This window comes from Pomacea canaliculata, linkage group LG1 (assembly GCF_003073045.1).
Source record: "Pomacea canaliculata isolate SZHN2017 linkage group LG1, ASM307304v1, whole genome shotgun sequence".
NCBI classification, from domain to species: Eukaryota; Metazoa; Mollusca; class Gastropoda; order Architaenioglossa; family Ampullariidae; genus Pomacea; species Pomacea canaliculata.
This window is the reverse complement of record NC_037590.1, coordinates 16,228,975-16,254,053: the sequence shown is the minus strand read 5'-3', so window position 1 is coordinate 16,254,053 and position 25,079 is coordinate 16,228,975. Positions and strand designations below refer to the sequence as shown.

Below are 25,079 nucleotides of genomic sequence, written 5' to 3'. Positions count from 1 at the left end.
AGTAGTGAGAGCAGAGATGAGAAGAGTGTCCGGATTAAGATTAAGAGACCAAAGGATTATTACCTGCAGTGGGAGGACACAATGGATCGTCTCTCATATGAACCAACAGTATCACCTACTGTGACAGAATTGTCACCACGATCAACACGAGATATGTTATATGACACTGGAGGGGCTAGACATAAAACAGCACGTTCTTTGTCAAGTGATTCTGATTTCTATCGTGGAACAAAAATGCATAAAAAAGAGGAAAGGGACAGTTATGAGGGACAGTCTAGTGATGAAAACGATGTAGTCACAATTTTCAACAGACAGAACAGAGAATATCTGGGTGGGGGCAGAAGTTCATCTTGGGGATATACATCTTTTGAACAAGACAGAAGAGAAAAAAGAAGAAGCCCCAGCAGCCATGGAAAGAACCGTCTAAAGTCTTCAGTAGAATATCCAAAGGACCACAGTGGGTTTAAAAGTATAGGTGGCAGAAAAGGGCAGGTAAGAAATAGTTCTGAAGAGATGAGCAGCTATTCTGTGAATCTGAGCAAAAAAGAAGTTAATGGACAACACAGCAGCAGCCTAGTGTCTGAAAAATTTGATCCTGGGAAACAGAAAAGGTTAGAAAAATTTCCTTCTTTTGGAACTGATGAAACAGTGAAGATGAAGTCAGGACAGGATCAGGAAAGCTTAGCACTTTTTGAAGCTTTAAGACAAGCACGGCTTGAAGTTGATATAAACATGTCCAGGGACAGTAATGGTAGAAAAATGTCACAAACTGGTAAACAAGAGAAGAAAGAGTCTGAAGAGACAGACCTGAAGGTGCTTGAGGAAAGTGAATCACATGAAACTTCTCAGCGCTCAGTATCTGCCTGTGCTGAAGATGGTGGAAATTCTATGAACCCTTTAAGCATTGCTCAAAGCAATTATCTGTCCCCACTAGCAGAACCTGGTTTAGGCAGATCTAAAGATCCACAAAGAAATCTGCCTTTTTCAGAGAGAAAAAATAAAAACCTTGCTCAGTCGTTTCAAACCTTAGACATCCATCCATATCACCACACCAAGAAAATGAGATTGGAAGCACAACATCTTTATCAAGCAGATCACCTGTGGGCAGATACAGTGTGTCTTCATTGATTAGCCCATCACACAGAAGCAGAAAAGAATTATCACATTCCGGAGGAGACACAGCCACAAAGCAGACTTATTCCCCTGGAAGAGGTTCTTTATCTTCTTCTTTGTCACCAAGAAGCTATGAATCTAGTCCTGCTGGTTATCACACCAGTTCTTCACCTCTGCCTTCATCATACAGACAAAATGGCGGTGTCAGTTTTCCAGTCACTAGTCTCAGGCTTGCATTGTCACCGGAAGGCAGTCCATGCTTTGGTAGCACACCTGACAGGATGTCCCCACTTCACTGGTCAGATGAAACCATGTTTGCAGCCACTAGGACTGGGGGTCTTGGAAGAGTACCTCGACGAGAAGCTTGGGAGCGTCAGAGGCGACGCCAAGATGGTGCATGGGTCAAAACCAGAAATGTTAACTCGCTTGCTCAGACAAAGTTTATTGAAGTCCTTTGCAAGGAAATTGAAGAACTGAAGCAGAAGATCGAAAACATGGAGGAGGCTCATGTTGACACTTTACCCGTTGGAAGACAGTCCAGTTCTAGCAGAGACAGAAAAGTACCTGAACACCTAGACCATGGATCATCACACTGGACAAAATGCTCACAGGAATTCTTACTCTTTTCACAGGGAAATTCAGGAAACTGATAACAAGATGATTCTAGCTCCAAAAGATAATTCAACATCTGCTGGTACAGAAAATCTAGAAAATTATTCAAAACCATGGCAGAGTACAGCTAGGCTTGGAAGTCTCAGCCCACAACCACGGTTATCACCTAGACTGCAGCATCTGAACTCTGGATCTTTCCAACGGAATAACCAGGAAGAAATTATAGAGACAGATGTGCTTTCTCTCCAGTGCGCTATAAGCCTGGCAGTTACTCATTCCAAAAAAAGCAAGTTTTGAATTCTCAGGTGGTGGCAGACTCCTCAGATTTCTTGCGTGATGACAGCGACAGAGCTGTGCATAACCCAGCAACATTAAGAGAAACAGAGCTAGTACAGCAGACCAGTCCCAAGAAAAAGCCCATCAGCCTTGGGTACAAGAGTCCTATCCGCAGTGTAATGCAGGATATCTGGGGAAATGATCTTACTGGTGTTGAAGGACTTGATCCCAATCGCCATGAGAGATATAAGCAGTTGATTGCCTCTCACACTCTCAGTGATGAAGATACTATTGAACTGAAGCAGGCACTGGCATCAGCCATTGTTGAAAATGACATTCTGCAGGCCAAACTTAACAATGCTCGTCATGAAATTCAAGGCAAACTAGGAAAGACAAATGAAGTAAGCAACACATGTTTTCTTTAAAATCATCTGCATTGCAAAAAATGAAATAAACAATTGTGATACAATTATTTTAATGTTTCGTCTGTACCCTCCAAGTGCATTTTTAATGTGTTTTGACAATCTATTTTGCATTTGTATCAACATTTAACAACCCTGAAGTCATTGTCTAAAGTACATACCTATGACCTAAGTATCTCTTTTTAGGTCCTTGATGACTGCAGAAAACATCTGGCAAAGTCTCAAGCTGAAAATATGGAGCTGCGTACAACTCTGGAGCAAGAACGTGAACAATCCCAAGCAATGGAGGAGCGTATTCATAAACTGGAGCTTTTGGTACAGCAGGTTCAAGATGACAATGAAGAATTGGAAGAAGAACTAGATCATACACTGTCTATGCTGGACAGGTCCATATCAGAGAATAAGCCTGACATCTCTGCTCTTAAAGAGCAGAATGCAGAACTCCATGGTCGAGCTTCAGTTATAGAGACTGAGAACAGTTCATTGAAAAAGGTAGTGTGCTTTTATGCTCACATTAATGTGAAGTGTTAGTTTACAAACTTTTCACTATGGAATGGTGTAAAACTAGACAGGTTTCAGTTTTACAGAATAATAATGAAGGTAAGCCATATTTTAGCATATTCTGTGTCAGAGTAAAATGCCAAAGAAAAAACTTCACTGGAAAACATATCCTCTAGAGTGCAGGCTCTTTTTGTCAAGTGACTACTTTGAGCTCATAGCAAGATATTTCCCAAAATATGAGTAAATGCAATCTCTCCCTTCTTTGTTCTTTAGATAGATATTTCATGCAAAGAGATATATCGTATATGTTTTGTGCAATGTCACAGTCCATGGATGTCTTTACCTCATCAAGGCTACAACCAGTTAGAAACTGAGGATATATTTTAATTCAGAAGGCATTTTCATGGTCTTTCACATAAGTGTTGAACCTCTTGAACAATGATATCTGGAGATTTTTTACACAGATTTTTGGAAATAGTTATCTTGCTCAGCTTAGTGAATGGAAACAAAATTTATTCTGATGAACTTTAAAATCTTCATGCTGTGATTTCTTATTTTTATACTAAGGCCTTACTGCTATTAAAGATTCAAATCATTTAGCAAGTGCCTTAGTCATTTGAGTAATGTGTTTCTTCCTTTAATTAAACAAAAACTTTAAGTGCATGTTACAAACAGTTCATAAATAAAACCAAAAGATGTTTTTGTCTGCCAGGAGATGGATGACTTAAAGAGGAGCCACTCTAAATCTGTACATACAATCAGGGAGTTGCGGGAATGTTTGGATAAACTGCGTGAGGAACGGACAGATCTTCTTCATAAACTTAAATGCATGGAGCAGACACACAATGAGTCTAAAGTCAAAACTATCATCAGCAACTACCAGGAAAAGGGAGCCATCGATGAGGCTGAACGTGAATACCAATCCAACAGCCTAAATTGGTCTAATGGCCATCTGTCTCCTGGTCATCACCGAAGCAGCACTCGCAATGATGATATTGTTTCCCTTAGTACACAATCCAAAGCTGGCACACCCAACATTTCTAGTATCACACAAGTTGCTCCAAGTCCTGCACGTAACTTAAGCTACAGCATGGAAGATTTGTCTCCTACAGTTCCATCAAATTATCGAGAAATTTACCCACACAGAAAGTCCAGGTATCAGAGTCTAACCTCTGATAGGTGCAGCAGCCCAGATCCACATGCATCACCAGTAAACTTTATCACCTACCCAGATCTGCAGCCCAATCCAAACAAGCTAGATCTAGATGAGGACTTCAAAAGAAGAATGCAAAGCCCACCACCTATCAGCAGATCAGGTCCAGCTGCCTCCGTAGATGAGTTCCCCATAAAGAAACCCATTCCCTATCGCCCTTACCACAGTAGAAATGAAACAGCCAGCTCTTTGCATGCTAAACACTCGGCTAGTCCAACCAGAAAGGAAGCTGTTTCAATAGTATTCATGAAGATTCCCCAACAAGAACATCACAAAGTCTTAGAGAAAGTCAGACTATGAGCAGGAGTCCAGGTCGCAGCGTCACAGCTGACAGGTTAAATGTGTCCTTTAATGATGTGCTTGACATTAAAAAGAGACGGCCAAGCCCAAGCCCTGTTTCCTTTGGTGAGAACAGAAAAGGAATCTTAAAAAATGGGAAAACGTTCAACACTCGTGGAAGGGACAGGAGTGCCAGTCCACGATTTGCCTATCGTAGTCACTCCCCACCAACTCGACTGTCTCCAGAGCTTCATAAGAGCAGGAGCACCACTAACAACAAGCCTCTGTTCCCTCATGCTGGTGCTGGGGACATCGCCAGAAGCTTAAGTAAAGAAGACGCGAAGCTTGATGGGTTTAGGAAACTTCATCGTTCCAAGTCCTGGTTTGAACTACAGCTGTAAGTGTTAATAATCTATTAAGTTTTGAGTGAGAAAGGTTATTTCCCTTTTCTTCCACCTTCCCTTACCCTCCTCTTACTCACCTAAAATATCAAAATATTATCTAGAAATGTTTGTTCCCTTTTTCACTGCATAAATATTAGTTGCAAGTGACCCGTTTAAGGTAAGTACTCGAGCTATATTAGTTGCTGCTAGGTGGTGAAATCAAGCAGAAATACTCATTGTCTAAATCACTTGAAATGTTTTATATGGTCTTCACTCTTGAACAGGTCACAATGAGGGTTGAAATTTGAAATTTGTCTGCACGGCATGCTAATACAAAGCCAGATGTATATGCCTGTTTGTAGTGTGTGTGAATTTTAATGGCTTCCGTAACGACATGAACTATGTATTATAAATGAATATCATTGTATACCTGATGTAATTGAAATGGGTGGCTTATGGACTGGCAGTGAAAATGAAGAAGTTCCTAACGTGGTTGAACTTATAAAGAAGCTTAGGTAAGTATGCATATAATATGTATAGCTAACAACAATCTTATTGATGGGGATAGTGTTGTGCTCTGCTGTTTGTATGGCAAAATATCTCTACATCGCTTATGTAGCTTACTACTAGCTACTGCTACCTTTCTGTGTACTATTCTTAACACTATATGCACTCTGTTCACATTCTCTAGTAAGCCTTTGAAAGCACTGGACCTCATTTGTGCTTGGTGGTGATGGATGTTTAGAATGTACACCGTATGTGTTGCCAGGTTCATCAGCTCACCTAAAGTAATCAACATTACTTAAATGCATCAAAAGCAAACACAATAAATACCATGATGATGGAAATAATAAGTCCTATACTTATACGAGATGTAAACCTTTACCTTCAGAGGAAAGGACTATTGATTTGAATTTCTAAATGTATGATGATTCAGTGGGGAAGAGAATGAACCTGGTCTGTACTGGAAATCTCATAAATATAAACAGAAGTAGAACAGATACCTACTGCTCATCACTTCCAAAGCTGATGCTATACAAAGTTTCACATATACACATACTTTAAAAACACTGCTATCTATGAATCTGTTGCAGTTTACTGGAATGAAAAAAACAGATAATATAATTTGTGCATAAAAGGATACCTAAAAGTATTACCTATTTTGCGCAGACATAGAATTTGTGAAAAGCCCATGTTATATGTAATGAAACACTGATAGATTTTTTTTTTACTAAATATAACACAATTCACACTACTTATCATCCTTGTTGAAATTTTCACATGTCAATTAAGTTGTATATACGAACCATATTATTGCTGTTATTAATACTAACAGAGAATTGCTAACATTTTGTGTGACTGATATATAAGATAATAAAATTTTCTACAAATATGACTGTTTAAAGCACAACATGTAAACTTTCATGTTTTTTAAGATTAATAAAAAATCATTATTAATTCCATGTTTGAAAAATAATGAAAGACATTAGTAAGTATGATGCATGGGCTGTTTCATGCAGATATGACTTTTGACTTAGATGTGATTTCAACTCATCAGTCAGAGTCTATGTTTACAGTTTCTGAAGTTAAAAGTAATTCATCTGTGTACAGTTTTAAGTATGTTGCTATATTTTAATTTTAAAGCCTTTGAGTGCATGCAAAACATATTTTTATTTTATAAAACACAAGCAAGCAAAAACATTGTCGTTTTAAATGTGTTGATGTTTGCTTAAAAGTGATCTCAGCCAACTTTCACAGGGAACTTCTCTGTTAACCAGTATTTAACTGAAGCACAGTTATGAAAACATCTTCTTTTTTAAAGGAATATAGTGGGGTGCAATTTTTTTGTGATTGGGTAAAGCAGCTGTGAAAAAATTTTTTTCCTCAAATCTGGGTGAATGCTATACCTTTCAATTTTTGAGATACTTAGAATCTCCTGTCATCAGCTAGCGCAAAAAGAGATCAAAATCATGTCATGACATGGCTAATTAACCTATATTGCCTGAGGTCATGTAAATATATCTGTGGACTATCTGTGTTGCCTTAGGTGTGCATTTGAATGGAAGAGACCACCCAGATTTGGGGAAATTAGTCACTAGAAAAAAAAATTGTGGGTCCCACTATTCCTGTTTTAATATTATTATTTGGATAAAATACATAAATGACAATTTCAAAACATTCGAGAATCATCAGGAGTGATTTAAATAAAATAACTCAGTCCCCTCTCTTATGCTTTTGAACAAGCAATTAGCTCTTTGTTCTTTAGGTTACTAAATCATCGTTCTTGACAGCATACTTTAATTTGCTTTTATTTACTGTTTTTCAAACAGTCAGGAACCCATTGCACTTTCTGATGAACAGAGGCGCTATGCCAATGAGCTAATTAAGAAGTACACTGGTGTCAGTGTCTGAGCTGGACTAAGGTGAGTAATAATAATAGTGAAGATTGCTTAGAGAATATGACACATAATTTTACAATTAAAAAAAAATACAAAAAACTAAACCATGTACCAATATCATGATGGTACATAAAGCATAACAACATTTTGCATTATTTACACAACCAAGGACAAGATCATCCACAGGTTTTCAGTCATAAGTGTAATGGAACAATGCATCTTCATCTGCTGCTTAGATGCTGACAAAGGTGGTGCATGTCTCAGCTGAAAGGAAAGTATATTCCAGACAGCTAGGGCAGCATATGCCCAGCAAAAGACTTTTAAGTTCGTCCTAGGGACATTCAGCAGTTTTTCTTTTGAGGATCAGTGATAAATATAGATAGAAAGAAAATAAGCTAGGAGACTTAATTGCAGAAAGATAGGCTGGAAGTGCACCCTTCAAAATGGAAAGATGATAGAGTTGCAATTTTATACTGCATGGAACACTTTCCTGGCAACCAGTGACATTTTCTGAGACAGACAGTACAGTAGTCTCCATACTGTGGTTTTGATGGTAGCCAGATCGAGTAAACATTAGCACACCAGTACTTTTCCAAGATAAATGTCAAAGGAGAGGATAAGCCCATTTTAATTTTTCAGTCTAACAAGTATGTGACAAGAAACAAAACCTCTCTGACATTATTTTTTGTATTTTTTTTCAGGAAAATTCATCACTGGGCTAAACTCAGTTGCAGGTCTTTGAAAAATGGAGAAACACTAAGCATTATCAGCTGCTTTCTGATGAAAAAGAAGACCGACTGATCATCATAATGAGCTACATACAATCTTCAATTTTACTGCTGAATTTTTTTTTTTGTACCTTGAAAGTTTTATTTCAAAATGTATTATTATTGAAATGCCATGTAGATGAATGTAGCAAACTTAAGTGATTTCACCAGAATGATTATACTTATTTTCATTTATTTAGTTTAAAAGAAAAAATGCTTTTCTGGAAAAATACCAAAATTTGTTCCTTTGCTCTTTGTGGCCCTTATGATGTTTTAAGAGTTTGAGGTTGAAAATAAGACACATACGCATTATTTAATGATTATTAAATATTACTTTTGCTGAAAAATTAGTGCTTCCATTATGAGAGATTTTTAAATTTATGAACTATAATTAATAAGCATCTCCTTGTGACCTGGCACTGAACAAAGAAGTCGTACTCGTACTACATTAATTTAGCAGACTTATTACATTTACCTTAATTCAGACTAATGTTATGTATGGACATTTTTCTTTATATGCCAGTGTGATCCCTGAATTAGGTAACATGAATTATGAAGACACTGTTTTTCTTTCAGAAAGCAATTAGAAATTTGATGCTTTCTTTGGTGATGTTATACAGCACATATGGATTTTATATAACTTAAAAATAACTCTAAAACAAAAATATACCTTTTAATTCTGTGATATTGCGCAAAATCAGATCTTCACCGAATGGATTTTGTTTTTACATTGACCACATCCAAGTTAACTTAAGATAAATCTAGTCGCTTTTATTCAGTATTACATGTACCACCTCACCATTTGATTTTGGATATATGGGTTGGTGAGAGAAAATATATTGTGTTTTTTGCAAGCAAAACTATATATACTTGATATATAGATGCACTCTATGTGTCCTAAATAACATCAAAAAAAAAAAATGCCTTTATTGGTTTACAAATTATGATTTATGGAAGTTCAAATAAATGAAACCATTTGATTTACAATAATTTATAAATAAAAAATGCACTTGCCGTATTCACTTTTTATATATTTTAGTGCCTTTTTAGCGCAATGAACGCACATTTGTATTAAATAATGTATATTCCTGCAAGCTCCATGCTACTTACAGAATAATTAGTATTGAACACATGACTCGGTATTGAACATGACTGTTCCTTTTGCCAAGGTTTTGTATTTTATAAAAAGTACTTAATTTAGTTTGTTGTCAAATTCACTTTAGATATGACCCATAAGAAAATCAAACACATATATAAGAACATACCTCTGTGAGCACAACAAATCCAAGTGCCTCTTTGTATAGTTTGAGCTGGGAATGGCAATTTCCATAGCAACTAATCAATTATTGCTCTCCATTCTTACTCATTACTGATATTTGGAAACACTTGAAATTTAAAATGTTATGAATTGGTGAGAATTGGTACATGTGCATGCCTGCGAACACACATTTACATGTCCATCCTGTTCATGAAAATGTAAAGTGTGGCTGCATGCAGGTGGTATAATGTCAAATGCCTGTTTACATGTTTACATGAACACAATCATGGTAGCAAGCCCAAATGCTGTGATTTTTGTCTTTTCTAACCCTATACCAGTTTATAGTTGCAGAACATCACAGCTGATGTGTTTTGTATGATAAAATGTAAATGGATATTTGCAGTTCCTTCCATTATATTGCAAAGCTTTACTGTGATCTAGTATATTCCAGTACAACCTTAGAACATTTTATTATTATAGCAGAGCTAGATGTAATTAATTTTAATGTTTGCTATACATTTTCATATTTTTTCTACACTATTTTGTTTTTAGTGCACAGTTTGCTTTAGTTTTGGCATTGCTTTTTGATTCCATTGAAATTTAACAATAAAAAGAAAATGTAAGTGTCTTCAAAACTTAAAATGGATGTAGTATATTTATTTTTTAACTTATGAACACCAGAGAGCAGGATGTTGCAACCAAGCATTCTGATGGAGATTTTTCTTTTTCAAAGACGTACACTAAAGTGAATTACAATTGGACCTAAACTGTAATGAGTATGAAATTCTACATCTATGTTCAAGAAAACTTGTGTACTTATGTTATCATATGCAGTCAAAGTTTTAGAACAGAAGAAGAAAATTTATGATGCATAAATAAATTTCAGGTCTCCATTGGCTAACTACCTCTTCTGCAATGCAGCATAACGTGATATGGGTATGGAAGCTATAAATGAATGAGTCCATCTAAGTCTTATCAACCTTAATAACCTGTTTTGATGTTTGTAAATTATTTTCTCACCAAAGTGTCTGCCAAAATGTTTTTGTAGTAGAAGAAATATATAGCTGGCTTGTAGATTTGAAGAGTATAAATAAGTGTGTCATCTGGAATACATTATTATTCATCCTTTTAAAAAGAGGCAATTTAAAATGCTTGTATTTAAAAACAGATTTACTCGCCAACTTTCATTCATAGAAAAAGCTGTTTCAGATCTTTATATTGATATATTGGCATTTTCGGAAAATTACATGAATACAAATTTTAGATGCTTTGGATCTTATGGAGGTCAAGAACATAGGTAAAGGCCAGAAAAACATTTTCAGAGAAAATAACATAAATTTAGACAAAGAGCTCATTCTGATCCAAGATATCTTTTCATAAATAACCACTTCCAGCTGTTTCTAACCAAGATCAATCACCAAAATATATCAGCTTAAGTATGCAGCCTTCACATTACAGTAGGCCAAACATCACAAGTGATAATACACATTTAAATGTTCTAAAGGCCCACTTTGGTCAAACTCTTTTTCCTTTTTTTCATCTTATCTTATAATCTTATCTACTTACCTATTTTTTTGCTTAATGTTTTGTGCCTGTGATATATAAATAAGAAATTTAAAACATTTACATTTTGAAGTTATGTTTTTATTTGTAAATGATTAAATAAATTCATCAAACATTTATGTTTTTCAGTGTTTACATATCATCTAATATGATACTTTTAAAGTCCTTGATTAACTTTCTTTCAATTTCTTTTTGTTTAAATAGAAAATTTAAACACCAAATAAGAGTGGTCATTTTTATGAAAAGAAAGTGTAACAGAAACCAAAAAAAGTATTGTGAAAATAAATAAAAATTCTGTTTAGAGACTGATTTTGATTTTTCAGATCTACAAAGCCTCTAGAAGTGCGTAAATTATATCTTTTAAGTGACAATACATTCAATTTCTTATCACAAGGTCCTCTGATTGCAACAGTAATTTATGGATATTTGAAAAGCTTCTTTGGCTATGGGATTAAGTTGCTGGCATGTCTATAACTTGTCGAATTTAATCTGTGCATAACTAACTTACTGTGTAGCGCATAAGTAACTAGTATTTCTTTAGTTAGAGCAAATGTATGTCTGCTACATGTCAGTCTACATTTCTTTTTAGTGATGGCACCCCTGCCTAAATGCATCCTTTAATGCTATGCAACATACAATATTTCTAGTCCCTTACAGGTGATTTTCATTCCTACTGAAAAAAAAATATCATGACCACAACTTCATGAAGTGGAATAATAAAACCCACATAAGCAGTTTTACGTTGCTTTTTTTTTTAAAAGGACTGTCCCCCTTTCCTCTTGCGTAAGAGAAAAATTAACTGGTTACATTTTCTGCTCATAATGTGCAAAGAGGCAGGAAGAATTTACAACTCTGTGTAGAGACTTACTTGGGTTGTTGCTAGCAGTGGCATAGGAGCCATTGGCAGCACAGGGGACAGCCATGCCCTCAAAAAGATATTGAGAGGACAAGAATGTGAATTTCGTTCACTGTCAGCATGGAGTTTGTGACCCCAAAGCTGAGCATCTTCCTACACCACTGGCTAGGGATATTGCTTGGTCTCTGCATAGTCAGAGCTGTGAGTTCTTTGCATTGTTGCATAACTGGCTCCAAAAATGTAACCCTTACTCATGATGGGCAAGATAAATAAAAGCCACTAAAGAAGGAGAAGATTGGCTGTATTGTCCAAAACTATTGGGCAATGAAAAACACACTTCTCTATAAAGGATAAAACCATTGCTCTTTTCACAACAATTTGAAGAAAACCTCTCAACTCTTTATGGAGTCAAATCTTACAGAATATCGAAAGCAAGTAAATCTCTTGATCAAATGGTCTGATGGAAAACTTTTGATAAAAATCACCCCAAGCACTGTCTACCACTGTAGGAAAAGAAATCTATACCATTGAAAACTATCATTATATGATAGCAAACAAAATCATTCACTGGTAGTAATTTACCAGAAAATAATAGATCTTTTCATGTATGACACTGGTAAACTTGAATGAAAATCATTCTTATTTTTATTTCCAACTTTTACTTTTGTGACTAGAACACCTTTCCCATATTCAAACTGCTCACTGGGACAAATAAAGTGTGTCATAGTCATTGTCATACAGCTATTTGATGATCCCAAAGCTGGCTTAATATTTGCAAGTTTCCTCATTTTTTCAGGCATTATCTGGTTGATACATATTGAAAAAACTTACAACCTAATGTATTTGACTTTAGATTGCATGCTTTACTCAGCGGGCATGCTAAACTAGTTAGAAGTTGAGTCTTACGTTTTATTGATAGAAATACATCATACAGTTTTTAATGCACAGAAACATTTGTGGTAAGTAAAATGCTTCAGTCATTATTTTAAAGGAAAATTGTTTATGGAACAAATTATCACAGACAAGTACCAGAAATATTTGATAAAATACCAAACCATTATCAAGCACACAGAAGGGTTTAACTATTTACCTCTACCATTCCATACTAAACGGGGATAAAAACTAATATTCAAGGGTTGGGAGCTCACAAATGTACACTTCTAAAATGTTAACCTTTCCATGGGGATACTACTGGATCCCAGCCACTTGGTTTCTCTGGAAAAGATTCCTGCAGACAAAATATTGGAAACAATATACTGTCTTTCTGATGAAGGTAAATTGAGTTTACCTCAAAAATAAGTCCACTTAACAGTATCTTTTTCTTGTTGTATATGTAATTTTACTTACTTTTTGCTATTTAAAAAAAAAATACAACAGCTGTGTGACTAGATGGCTGTGCTCAGGTTACATGATTGTTAATATTGCCATCTGAATAATACAAGTGCTGATTGAATGCAGCTTTGTTGGAGTGACTGATGAAACCATGTGAAAGAAAAGCATGGACAAAGAAGAGAAAAAAAAGCAACCGATGAACAGAAATCACTTTTGATTTCCAAAAGCAAAGATGAAATAGATCTAGACTGGTCTGGTTGTGTCCAGAATTTCTTTTATTTTTAACATTTGTAAACGTGTCACAAGACAATTCTTACAACATTGTGATGGGTACTATATATGTTCTTCAACCACATTTCTTTCTTTATTTTAGTGTTCTGAAAAATCTCAGCTGCATACAAAATGGAATCAAACATATCAGGTCTAGATTCATTCTGTAACCCACTTACAGACTGGTCAAGCCAATATAACAACATAAACAATATCTGTGTACCATTAGAATGCGTACAATCAACATGATAGCCCTGCTTGTGACTCATTTGTTATGTCCCCATGCACAACATGCCTTATCAGCTTGAACAAACTATAAGTAAATTGACACAAATTTTGCACAAGCCCTCAAAAATATAGCACATTTTTTTTAGACAATTGCTCATGAAAGAGTCCTTCCTGCTACTAATGTGATATGCTGTAGTTGTTAATATTGAAACATACCAGTTTTTTCATGAGCTCCTCAGGAATCACCCAGTCAAAAACATCTGCATTTTCAACAATGTGTTTAGGGTTGGTGGACTTTGGTATGGTAATATACCCTTTTTGGACACTATAGCGTATCAGCAACTGACCAACAGTCTTGTTGAGGCTTTAAAAAGAACAAACTAGGATGCTGTAACCACAACATTAACAAGCAAAAGGTAAATGTGAATAAAAATAACTTAATTAGAAGGAAACTTGTGTATCCAGAAAACAAAAACTTGCATTATCCAGTCTTGCAAACGTAACATCCTGAATAGTATGTGTGTGAGACAGGCTTCGAGTCCTCATTGCAGTGATGACCATCACGCATTTTAACATGACACTATTTGACTGCCTTTTCATAACTTTTTTCATTGGTTTATAATTTTAATTGCCTATATAAGAATGGATTTGATGTAACTTCCCCCCCCCCTCCATCAGTTATCCTGCAGTAAATGAAAACTTCTACACAATGAAATAAAATGCATATGCATTTCTGTAAGAAAAATCCAGACTAATTTACTCCTTACTTACCTCTTAGCCATTTCAGTTACTATAGCATCACTTGTTTTTCCACCTCTGTACAAAGGGGAATAGCCCATGACAGCAATACCATGGTCTTTGCAGTACTGCACAAGATCTGATCGTCTCATCCAAGGATTTAGTTCAATCTGGTTGACTGCTGGTGTAGGCATACCAGCCTTTCTGATTTCTTCAAGATGATGGATGCCAAAATTGGAAACCCCAATAGACCTTGTATACAAAATTTACAACAGACAAAATAACAATTACAATGCCAGAGTCAAATAATTTTTTTTAAATGAGATACCATTACTTAAGAACAAAACTTAGATTTGAAAACTTCCAGAAAATCAGTGGAAGCAGATTTTATAACCTGGTTAATTTTCAGAATGATTCTAGTCTTGTCAAGAAGCAACAGTCAAAGTAACTGCATGGCTACAAATGTCAGTCCTTGCTGGAGAAATGATGAGTCTGAAAGTTGAATTTCCAGCCCATCCCTGACAAACCCTTGTCTAAACAATTACCTTATGAGTCCCTTCTGCTGGAATTCAACCATGGCCTTGTATGCTTCCAAAACAGGACCATTAGATGGAGAATGAATTAGATAGAGATCCACATAGTCACAGTCTAATCTGTCAAGGTGACAAAAAAAAATTATAACAGTTTTTGACTATTTTACATTTAATTACTAATTTATACTAATTTACTATTTTACATGTTCAAAATGAAAATGAATGTTCTTAATGGTAACTGTTTTCGCTGGCAGATTATTTTTAAATTCAAAGGTGCAAGATATTTTGAAACTCAGCATCCACAATATGTTATCAACACTTTAAAGTAGAAAAAATACATCATTATTTTAACCCTCCAAATATTCACTTGAACTTCTACCTTAGGACAGGAAAGAATGGTTTGACCTGAAGGAGTGAGCCAAGAAGTACATGCAGTGGCAGCTAACAAGCCACAATAAACCACAGCAAATACTCTCATTTCCTTCTATGGATCAAACCATTCTCTCCTGCAGTAGATGTCTGGCCTTCAAATTTTATTGGGTTGCACCTAATGACCTCACAGTTTCTCTTTGTGCTGATGGATAGTCCTGGGGCTAATGCTTTGAATGGTTTTGAAAAAGAAGTAAATGGAAGAAAAGATATCTTGTGATGAACAGAATAAAGAGAAATAAATGTGGAGGCCTACTGTTCAAGACTATTGTTCAATTCATCTCGACAAGTCTCATAGCCATTCTTCCACAGCTTTGTAACAATAAAAACTTCCTCTCGTTTTATACCAGATTTCTTAATGCCTGCACCCACATCTGCCTGGTTGCTGAAACAGCAAAACACACAAAGATGAACTATCTTTTTGATACTCTAAAATGTAATTTACATTACTAAAAATTGTTTAACACATTTAGACCACATGTAAAGGTACAATTTCTAAGATTGTGAAAAAAATATGAGTACAAAAGTATAAATAGCAAATCAAAATAACCAATTGAGGAAAAAGAACAGTAAACCATATATTTATGTCATGGAAGATTGCAGTCTAGGAAATAGTTTGAAGGTACTGCCTTAAGGCCATAGTTATGAAAGCAAGTAAGTTGTTTTCCTAAGGGAAAATAAGAAACTTAAGGACAAGCAACTTGTTTCCAAAGTTATAATCTCTGGATCCTGTGGTCACTATAGTATACTTCATGCTTCTTTATCCTAGGCATATTTGCCACCACTTAATAATTTGTTTGACATGGTAAAACAACATCTGCACTGCTTTTTATAACTTTGGAAACAAGACATTTATCCCAAGGACAGAGTCTTAACCTTGTTTCATAACTATGGCCGCAGATGAACTGATCAATGAAGGTGTCTCTGGATCCCTTTTTAAGTTAATTTCTTAATGTGCAGATAACAGCTGGATCTGGTGTTCTTAACAAGAGAGAAATCTTACATAAACTCTGCATGTGTGTGTGTGTTTAAATTAGGAGGATGGGTGAGAAGGAAGGCGAAAAGGTGAGACTGAATTCTAGCATATATTCATTGCATTCATCTTTTGTTAAATTGGTTGACACCAGCTGCTTGTCCATCTTACCCATATATTGTTGCAGTGTCAACCATTCGGTACCCATTCTGCAAGGCACAGGCCACTGCTCTTTCTGCTGGCCCACTCTGTCCCGCCTCAGATCGGAACACCCCTAACCCAAACAAGGGCATTTCCATGCCATTATTGAGCTTAATGGTGCTGGAAAAACTTGTAGCCACTGTTACCATGCTTCTTTTTACAAGTGTTAGTACACTTCTGAAAACAAAAATTCAGAACATTAAAAATGTTAGTAAAATGGTGATTTGTTTGTCAAAGGAAATACTATCATGAAATGTGAAGATGAAGTGATGTCAAGAAACTGAAGTTGATGAAAAACTTCACCCACTTTATGTGATAAGCGCCTGTACTGACTTAAGCACCAAAATAAGCAAGCAACATCTACAATATTCTTATTGAGGGGCAGCTGATAAAAAGGATCATGACAGTTTCGTGCTAAAAATATAAGTATACTTTATCGTTAACAAATCTTTAAAATACCAATTAGATTATAGAGTTTTAAATAAATAGTATGTTTTACTACATTCTACATTATAGCGTACTTGTGTTTTTTAAAAGTTGTCTTTGCCTAAGCAATTAATACGCACATACAAAAATATTTTACCAACAAATGTTCACTCTCTCGAGTTTTCTTGAACGATGAACATGCATATATATTTTACTTCCGCAGTCTGTGTCTGATCCCATATGTACGTGTTTTCATGTTTTTTTAATCTTGACTTTGGCAGCTTGATTATAATTTACGTCAATTAGATGATCGATCCCAAAAGAAGTACTGTAAATAGTTAATATAGAGCTTCAAGCGATAAGTTTCAAATCATGCGTGTGCTACTACCATATTAATCTTCGGACGTCGTCTGCTACACTTCTTCCGACTTACCTAAAAGTAAAACTGTTATGAGACATAAACCGTCTCAAATCACTGATCAAGTCAAAGGAACAGTCTGTTCGCTTCGCACTACAGAGGATAAACTTGATCTTCAACTGCAGTATATATCTCTGTCTGAGGTCGATTTCCAGATACTTGTCACAGGACGTGTCTACTGTGATTCATTTTGGATTTGCCGGTCTTACTTCCTTTTATTGCGTTTATGTCCCCTGACTAGATACCACAGTAGTCTTGCACGACATCGAATAGTGAGGCTATTCCGAAACGCATGCTTTCTCTGTTGTTTGAGACCTGCCGATATGCAGACGGGAGCGATGTTCAGGCACGATCCAATAGTTCGTAGGGGAGTGGGGTGTGGAGTTGTGTGCCTTTGATCACGAACTTATATCCCCCAAACGTCCATGCTTTAATGAACCAGGTGATGCGGCTATTTGAGTTTTAGTTGTTATTTCTTGCATCTGTTTATATTAGCGGCGGGTGTGGAGTTGAGTGTCATTAATGAACTAGGTGATATGGCTATTTGAGTTTTATAGTTGTTTTTTTGCATCAGTTTATATTAGCGGCGTTTACGTGGATCTCGAGCTGTGTGCTGTTGATGAACTACCTTTAATGAATCGGGTGACAGGGATATTTTAAGCTTTTTTTGCATCCCTTATCAATAAGCAGCGGGTGTAGATCAGTCGTGTGTCAATAATTAACTGCCTAAAACGAACTGAGTGATAGGGATATTTTAGGGCTTTTTCGCATAGGTTAAATTAAATAACTGTCCGACTTTGGTAAGCAGACGACAGTAGCGGAGTGACGTCACAGTATCATCCTAGCTCCGCAGGCGTCTCTGATCTCTGTTACTGCTATACGTGCTTTTTGTAATGAACTTCGGCTGTTACTCTAGAAGAGAAACTTTCAGTCTCTGCACGATCTTAAGGCAAAGAAGAGCAAACTAAATAGCTTTTGTATAAGGGTTGATATCGTCTAGTCATAGTTTTCAAAAGCGTGATAAGCATATATAATTATAATAATGCTTTGGGGTTATTTTGGCAATGTTACTAAAGTTTTCTTTATGTGATCTATGTTAGAACTTGAACAATCAGCAAAAGTGCATGAAGAAATCCTACAGGATGGTAAGTATAGCAAGAAGTCTGTCCAGCACAATTCGCCTAAATGATGGGGTGGAAATGCCTATGTTTGGTCTGGGTACATGGCAGGCTAAATCAGGTCCCAATGGACCAGCAGAGAGAGCTGTGATTCATGCTCTTCAGAATAACTACAAAATGATAGACACTGCAACACTTTATGGGTGAGTTTAACAAAGATTATCTTCTTGCTCATTTTACCTTGCTGTATGACCATGCATATGAGACAGAAAATTAAGTGGTTATTGATTTTGATAATATTTTTTGGTCATTGACCTGTGAGGCCAAGCTTTTCTACATCACTGCAGAAAATGTCTTTGCTTATGCCTGTAGTGAGTGACAATCCATCATGTAATGATTCTTTCAAAAAGTGTCTTAATACATTTTTTAAAATGTGTTGTACAGTCAGGCTAACTAAAAGTGGCTGTTCCTTTCTCTCTCTGGCAGTTTAGCATGATGCATAAGTTGGCAATGGCTGTCTCATGTCGAATGCACTGGTTGTCGTTCATTAAACAGAGCTGAGTAATGTGTCAGGCTGTATAATAAAATCTTCATGTGCATGCAGTTTTGTGTGCAGCTCACTATTTAAGCCATAAAATAGCAAAATGCTAAATGCATCATCTCTTACATTATCTTTTATGCCTATCATGTGTCACCCACTAGCCAAAAAAAAAAAAATAAAGGAAAAAAAAACCCTTATGGTCTCCATCTTAATGCGATGATTCACACACACCATACTGGGAACATGTTCAGTTGGTTACTTATTGGATGAGTGAGCATCCAGAGATGTTGGGGTTGTCAGAAAGCCAGTTTAGGGGAAACTCCATAGCACTGTGTTTAGTTTGCTTGCTTTTGGAGATAAAGGTGGAATCTTGTTCAACCAAAAAATTCTCTGCTTACCCAGCAATGATAGGTACCTTACCTGAGAAGGGAAAAGATCAGGAAGGACTTTGACTAAACACTATAATAGACTCAATAATTTATAGGCAACAATTTCAGTACTGATCCTCTGCAAAATAAAAATAGAATAAAAAATGCCAGACAAATGTAAGTTGTTGTTTTTTTTATAATCAAAATGTCTCAAAGTCATCAGGAGTAATGTATCCTATGAATATTCACATACTTACCCTATGGATGAATTTTAACAGCTGACTACACTCTTCTTGCCATATTATCTTTCATGTCATGCACGTTCAGCCTCTTGGATACACTTTTTCATTCTCTCTTTAACATCTTCAGTTTTAGTTAATGCAATATATATAAAATAGTTCTGTTGGTACCTTTATTCCTCATACTGCTGTGTCAAGCTTGTGTTTAAAATAACCTGTTTTACTTAGTAACCACATCTTATGAACAGTTTGTTTTTTTAAATAACATCAGGAATTTGGTATTTTGTGAGTTGAAATCGTGAATAAAGTAAACAGCATATAAGCTGCTGCAATATTACATGAATATGAGGTCAGTGAACTAATGCATTGCTTTCTGCTCACAGAAATCAGGCAGAAGTTGGAGTAGGGATTAAGAAGTCAGGAGTCAAAAGAGAGGATGTCTTTCTTGTAACCAAACTGTGGACCAATGGCTATGAGTCATGTAAAGATGAATTCAACACAAGCCTAAAAGAGTAGGATTTGTTTTCTGAAGGGTGTTTTCTGCATTATTTTTTTATATAAATAATTATAAATGTGATGTGATGAAATAAACTTGTATCGGTCTCTTGTCAAAGTATGATCCTTGTCGCATTTTTATGAAAGGAAAAACCTTATCAGCAATGGTTATTTCCATGATTGCCTCTAAAAAAATTTTGAGAAATAAGTGAAATTTCCAAGGGAGTGTTGCAGTCTGGATGCAAGTGAGTTGTAAACAGTTGTTGTTCAGGGTGACTTTTTTCCAGGTTAGACTCAGGATACATTGACCTGTACCTCATCCATTCACCATCAGATGGATATGTGTTGGAGTCATATAAAGCTATGATGGAGTTCCAGCAGAAAGGTCTAGTCAGGTGCATATCTCCTGCATTAACACTGCATCTCTTACAGATTTGACTTGACAATATAACTAGTATCAAGCAAGTTAGTGTTGATGTGAATTTTTCTCAAACCATAATGTGCTGACATTAGGTTCTAGGGGCTGCTGTTATCACAGTAACTCATTCCCTGCAGCAGTACTGTGGAACCTGTTAAGGGTTCACACAGATGATTGATGAAATGCAGAAATGCAGTTAAGTGATAATAAAAACAACACTTTATATAAATATATGAACTAATTTTCTCATGTGTTCATGTTTACAAGTAATCATGAATGATCAATTACGCAGCAGTGTAACCTAGCACATATATTACCATAATATTACAACAGGAAGTAGAGATTACAAAAATTTAAGATGAAAGATTTTACTTCTGTTTTAAACCATTCTCAGATTTTTTTATATTTAGTGGTAAATGGATTCATCAGCATTTATTATTCTTTTAAAAAAATTGTGTGCTTATGGTCAGGTGAAGCTGCCAAATAAGAGAATGACATCCTCTCTTTATGTCATCTTCATCGTCATCACTGTGTTCATCATTTATGTAAAATACCCTCTTAAGTTTGTTCATTGGATTAAAGGTCCATCGGAGTTTCCAATTTTGGCATTCACCATTTAGAGGAGATGAAGAAGGCTGGAGTTCCTACCCCTGCTGTCAATCAAATAGAGCTGCATCCCTGGATGAAGAGATATGAGTTGGTGAAATACTGCCGAGATAATGGAATAGCAGTCATGGGATACTCACCACTAGTGAAAGCTGAAAGGATGAAAGACCATACCCTTGTCAGTGTGGCAAAAACGTAAGTGCATGTGTTCAATAAGACAAGCCATGGAATCTGCTGTGAAACAGATAAAATAATAGTGGTATATCCCACTGGGGTATTTCTGAAATGTGAATTTCAACAGCTGAAATGTGAATTGTAGAATATTAAAACAGGCAAGAAGTTATAACAGCATGCAGGAGCAGCCTTAGGCATTTGCAAACTGTGCACCTGCACAAGTCCGCCAAATACCAGGGGCCATCATGCCAATATATATTGAATATAAAACAGAAAATGTAAATAACACGACACAGCTGATGGCAATGTGAATGAAAAACATTGTGGTTTTTTTTTTTTTAATTAGTATGCTGTATTTACTAATGTTTCTAGAGTCAGAGCAATAAGCTCTATGTTGTATTATGATGTTCTGCCGTAATGAAAATATCATGGGCCGCCACTTGGTTTTATCAACATTGGCAGGCAAAGGGGCCATCATTTCTTTCTCTGCCCAGGGCCGCTCCTGCAGAATGTCTGTCATATGAAATGTTGCTGCAATTTTTACCAGCTATATTTGTGATAAACCAACCTGTGCTACCATTGTTTATTTAAAAACTGTAATGCCACAGTCACTTAGGGCTTTTTTAACACTTCTGTGAAAGAACTATTTTTAAATTGAATGCATGCTGCATTATATTTTTGCATTGAGCTGTGCTATTTTGAAGTCAGCACACTGATGCATACCTGTAATTGTCTACATCTCTTACTTTCTAGAATCTAGATCATCCATGGACTTTACCCATGTCACTCTATTTTCCACTCTGTATGAATGCCAAGTCTTTTTTTTTTATTTTTGTTGTTTTCCAGAATAGGCAAAACAGTAGGCCAGACACTAATTCGTTACAGTGTCCAAATGGGGTATATTACCATTCCGAAAACAGTGAAGCCAGCTCGCATCATTGAAAATGCAGATGTCTTTGAATGGTCCATACCAGAGCAGAAATGACAAAACTGGTGAGACTAATGTCTCTCTGATTTTCTTGTTAAAGTCAGTTTGGGGAAATGGATGAGGGTTTTTTTTTCACTTTTAAAATGCCTTGACCTTGCCTTTTTGTAATTAAATGTGTTTTACAGATCATATGGAATTGTCATTGACTATGTTTAGAGGGGAGTCATTTTTCTGTACTTTTATTTTATTTAAAGCACATTATTCAATGTTCTTAAACCTGTTACTGGAAGCTTACCAAAGAAATTTTATAACTGGCAGAAAACAGAAGATGTAGTGACACATATTAAACTCTTGTCTATTACTCAAAAGCAAGTTAATATTAATTAAAGTTATAGAAATAATAAATAAAAATTTATCATGTAATAATTAAACACAATTTTTTTTGAGTAAGAGGTATTTTGCTACTGTATAGATGTCATATTCATATTTGATTTCAATCTCAACATGCTCTAACATTTTCTTCAAATATTTTTTCTCCAGAATTCTTTCCCCGAAAACTCTTGTACATGGAATCCAGCTGAGAGCCTTTGGAAGGGATAAAGGACAGAAGTCAAGTTTTAATGTTCATTGCAGCTTTATCATGATCCACACTATTAATATTATTCAGCATTATAGACTGCACGTTGAGCCATTTGTCCTCAAAATGATGAGTTGTTTGAATATACATGACTGCTTTGTGTTGGCATATTTCGCTGTAGATTTTTTTTTTTTAATGATGAGGTTATTATTGCTTGCCAGAAAGTGTGCCAAAGATTAAACAAGAAATTTTGAATTTTTGAAAACACAATTTGCTTATTTTCTGATTTTAACCTTTTATTAATTTGAAACTCAGAATTTCACAGTTTTAATTCTTGGGCAAATAATTATATCCTAAAGTATGAAGTCTGACATGACTTTTGTTTCCCCTTTTCCCGTTCAGATAACTCTAAGTGTTGTATTCGACTACTTTAGTGTTTTCCTATAGATGTTAACTTTCAGGGATAGAACTATAAAGCTGCAAAAATATTTTTTTCAGCAGCGATTGATTAATTGAAGGGAAGTAATATAGCTGGCTACAGTAGTCGTTTGTTAATAGTTCCTTCCCTTAGACTACAATTCGTTTGGTGAATTCCTTGAACGCTTATTTTTCCTGGAAAATACCAGCTTCATCCCTGTCCACTTGATTTTAGGACAGTCGAGTGTATCTCTTGGGATTGATAAACCTGAGGTCAGCTTTGACAGTGTGGGCGGTGCCCAGCTTGTCTCTCTATCGCTTTTTTTTTACTCTGTCACTTACCCTTTCTTTCGACAACTGGAACAGTTCGCCACACCACGAACTGGCTGATGTTGAGTTCCTCCGGCGTTGGATGCCTATGTTGACCGCTTTCCCAGACAGGAAAGAATGGAGGAAAAAAAAAAGAGGGAGGGGGATTTTATTTACGTCGGAGAACCCGTGAACAAGTCTATGACCTTGACATCTATGCGTGCGTGTGTCCTCGCACAGCGACCTTGCCATCAGTCATGTCGATAACGGGGAAAAAAAACCTAAGAGACAAGTTTCGGGCTGCATAATAAAAACCTTATATCTTTATGCGTATGGAGTTTCGTGTGCAGCTCGCCCATTAAAACCATGAAATAGCAATCGGCTGTTAAATTCGTTGATGTTAAGTGCAAGGAGCAGTTCTCTGTCACATTATCATTCTGTCATCGGACTGGCCAACAACGGGAAATTTCGTCTTTATGTGGTGATTCACCATCAGGTCGTTCTGTGACCTGTAAAGGAATGTCAGGCGACCGAACGAGTTGAAAAAAAATATAACGACCAGAAGAGAAACGAAGAAGAGAACTGTCTTTACATGTAATTGTTTTTTTGATGACCTGACATCAAAGTGGTTCTTGGGTGCAGCATACGTAATGTAGCAGACTCTGTTGCGTGTAAACTTTATTTCCTGTTGCGTTTCCGTGCAAATAGTCTAACAATAGCCTCACGTACTCGTGTGTCCTGAAGCTTTTTGCACGAATAAAGAGTCGGCTGCGTGAACGGTGCTCAGCATACCCCTACCCGCCTAACCCCTCTACAGATTGCAGTGAGAGCCCGTTTTTTTGTCGTGTTACTACATGTCGAAGGTCAGATGCCATTCTCGCACAACTGGAGGAGCAAAGAGGCCAGTGACGTGGCTTGGTTGACTGGAGTGGTGACAAGCATGTGTTTTAACCACTGTGCTACCGGGCGCACTCAGTGACGTATAACGGCGGACAGATAGTGAGAACAAACGCTCATCATCAGTAATTGTGACATCCGTTCATCCATTCGCTGTAGTACGTGCTGCCAGAGATGCACTTCCAGCATTCAAGGTGACACCGCCAGCTGGACAAAGCAAGACCGATGTGAGCACCGCCTCCACGTTCTCCTTAAACGTTTTTCGTGTGCGAAGAAATTGTTGTCATTATTACAGAAATTAAGTTTGCACTAATTTTGTTTTTACTTCATTACACTGTCATCGTCTGCAAGATATTGGAGCAGAAGGAGGTGTGTACAATCAGTCAGCAGCAAGCAATACGTTTCCTAAATAAAAATTAAATTAAAAGCTTTCACTAGATTACTTTCTGTTAGACGCTGGTCCTCAAGGAAGGAGAGCGAACGAAGCAGAGAGAGAGAGCTGATGGAGCTAGAACTAGCATCACGCAAGCTGTCGGTGTAAAAAAAGCAAGCTAACAATAACAAAATATGAAAGCCAAAACTCCAGCTGCAACTTCAGATCTTTAAAAAAAAAAATGTTCAACCAGGAGATACATTTAGGGGGAAAAAAATGGAGTGGAAGTTAAGAGCACTTAGGCATTTCGTCGAAATGTGATTGCTTTGCCCACAACTGCGTGTGCAACCAAAATAACTGCGAATGTAGCTTTGACATCGCAGCATGCTGATGGAACAAAATGATGAAGATGACGATTGACATTGGTGG

The 25,079-nt window shown here is 36.3% G+C and overlaps 3 protein-coding genes across 9 annotated transcripts; 2 read left to right on the top strand and 1 right to left on the bottom strand.

Moving 5' to 3' along the window:
• The first annotated feature begins 2,147 nt into the window (after positions 1-2,147).
• LOC112574268 (rootletin-like) lies at positions 2,148-11,461 on the top strand. 2 transcript variants are annotated; one of them, XM_025255219.1, is made up of 6 exons: positions 2,148-2,402; positions 2,610-2,915; positions 3,637-4,813; positions 5,267-5,314; positions 7,130-7,222; positions 7,900-11,461. In XM_025255219.1, exons 1-3 carry the CDS (start codon positions 2,181-2,183, stop codon positions 4,435-4,437), a joined length of 1,329 nt encoding a protein of 442 aa, XP_025111004.1. In that variant the 5' UTR covers positions 2,148-2,180; the 3' UTR covers positions 4,438-4,813; positions 5,267-5,314; positions 7,130-7,222; positions 7,900-11,461. The 2 variants fall into 2 exon arrangements, with proteins under 2 accessions (XP_025111004.1, XP_025111013.1); XM_025255228.1 differs by lacking the exon at positions 5,267-5,314.
• LOC112574279 (glyoxal reductase-like) lies at positions 10,427-17,390 on the bottom strand. Of its 3 annotated transcripts, none has more exons than XM_025255258.1 (7): positions 17,206-17,390; positions 16,317-16,523; positions 15,429-15,557; positions 14,756-14,863; positions 14,244-14,462; positions 13,689-13,836; positions 10,427-12,870 (listed from the first exon to the last, which is right to left on the bottom strand). In XM_025255258.1, the coding sequence occupies exons 1-7, from the start codon at positions 17,229-17,231 to the stop codon at positions 12,811-12,813; spliced, it is 897 nt and encodes a 298-aa protein (XP_025111043.1). In that variant the 5' UTR covers positions 17,232-17,390; the 3' UTR covers positions 10,427-12,810. The 3 variants fall into 3 exon arrangements, with proteins under 3 accessions (XP_025111043.1, XP_025111051.1, XP_025111060.1); XM_025255266.1 differs by lacking the exon at positions 17,206-17,390 and adding an exon at positions 16,930-17,068; XM_025255275.1 differs by lacking the exon at positions 17,206-17,390 and adding an exon at positions 16,913-16,934.
• An 86-nt stretch (positions 17,391-17,476) lies between these two features.
• LOC112574297 (glyoxal reductase-like) lies at positions 17,477-22,921 on the top strand. 4 transcript variants are annotated; one of them, XR_003101404.1, is made up of 7 exons: positions 17,477-17,632; positions 18,291-18,511; positions 19,840-19,968; positions 20,239-20,346; positions 20,952-21,170; positions 22,001-22,142; positions 22,618-22,921. XR_003101404.1 is itself a non-coding variant. In XM_025255289.1 (7 exons), exons 1-6 carry the CDS (start codon positions 17,624-17,626, stop codon positions 22,132-22,134), a joined length of 825 nt encoding a protein of 274 aa, XP_025111074.1. In that variant the 5' UTR covers positions 17,477-17,623; the 3' UTR covers positions 22,135-22,142; positions 22,618-22,921. The 4 variants fall into 4 exon arrangements, 3 of the variants coding, with proteins under 3 accessions (XP_025111074.1, XP_025111081.1, XP_025111090.1); XM_025255289.1 differs by having other exon boundaries at positions 21,996-22,142; XM_025255296.1 differs by having other exon boundaries at positions 17,582-17,721; positions 21,996-22,142.
• Positions 22,922-25,079: the final 2,158 nt, after the last annotated feature.

What these genes read in the sequence shown, in the direction of transcription:
- LOC112574268 (XM_025255228.1), top strand. Translation starts at nt 2,181, where the DNA reads ATGCAGGATATCTGGGGAAATGATCTTACTGGTGTTGAAGGACTTGAT. An exon ending in AACTAGGAAAGACAAATGAA is followed by an intron (nt 2,403 to 2,609) that starts GTAAGCAACACA and finishes ATCTCTTTTTAG; the next exon opens with GTCCTTGATGACTGCAGAAA. An exon ending in AGAACAGTTCATTGAAAAAG is followed by an intron (nt 2,916 to 3,636) that starts GTAGTGTGCTTT and finishes TTTGTCTGCCAG; the next exon opens with GAGATGGATGACTTAAAGAG.
- LOC112574279 (XM_025255258.1), bottom strand. Translation starts at nt 17,231, where the DNA reads ATGTCTCATAACAGTTTTACTTTTAG. An exon ending in GACACTGCAACAATATATGG is followed by an intron (nt 15,558 to 16,316) that starts GTAAGATGGACA and finishes TTGCTGTTTCAG; the next exon opens with CAACCAGGCAGATGTGGGTG. An exon ending in CAGCAGAAGGGACTCATAAG is followed by an intron (nt 14,463 to 14,755) that starts GTAATTGTTTAG and finishes TTTGTATACAAG; the next exon opens with GTCTATTGGGGTTTCCAATT.
- LOC112574297 (XM_025255289.1), top strand. An exon ending in GACACTGCAACACTTTATGG is followed by an intron (nt 18,512 to 19,839) that starts GTGAGTTTAACA and finishes TTCTGCTCACAG; the next exon opens with AAATCAGGCAGAAGTTGGAG. An exon ending in CTTGTCAGTGTGGCAAAAAC is followed by an intron (nt 21,171 to 21,995) that starts GTAAGTGCATGT and finishes GTTGTTTTCCAG; the next exon opens with AATAGGCAAAACAGTAGGCC.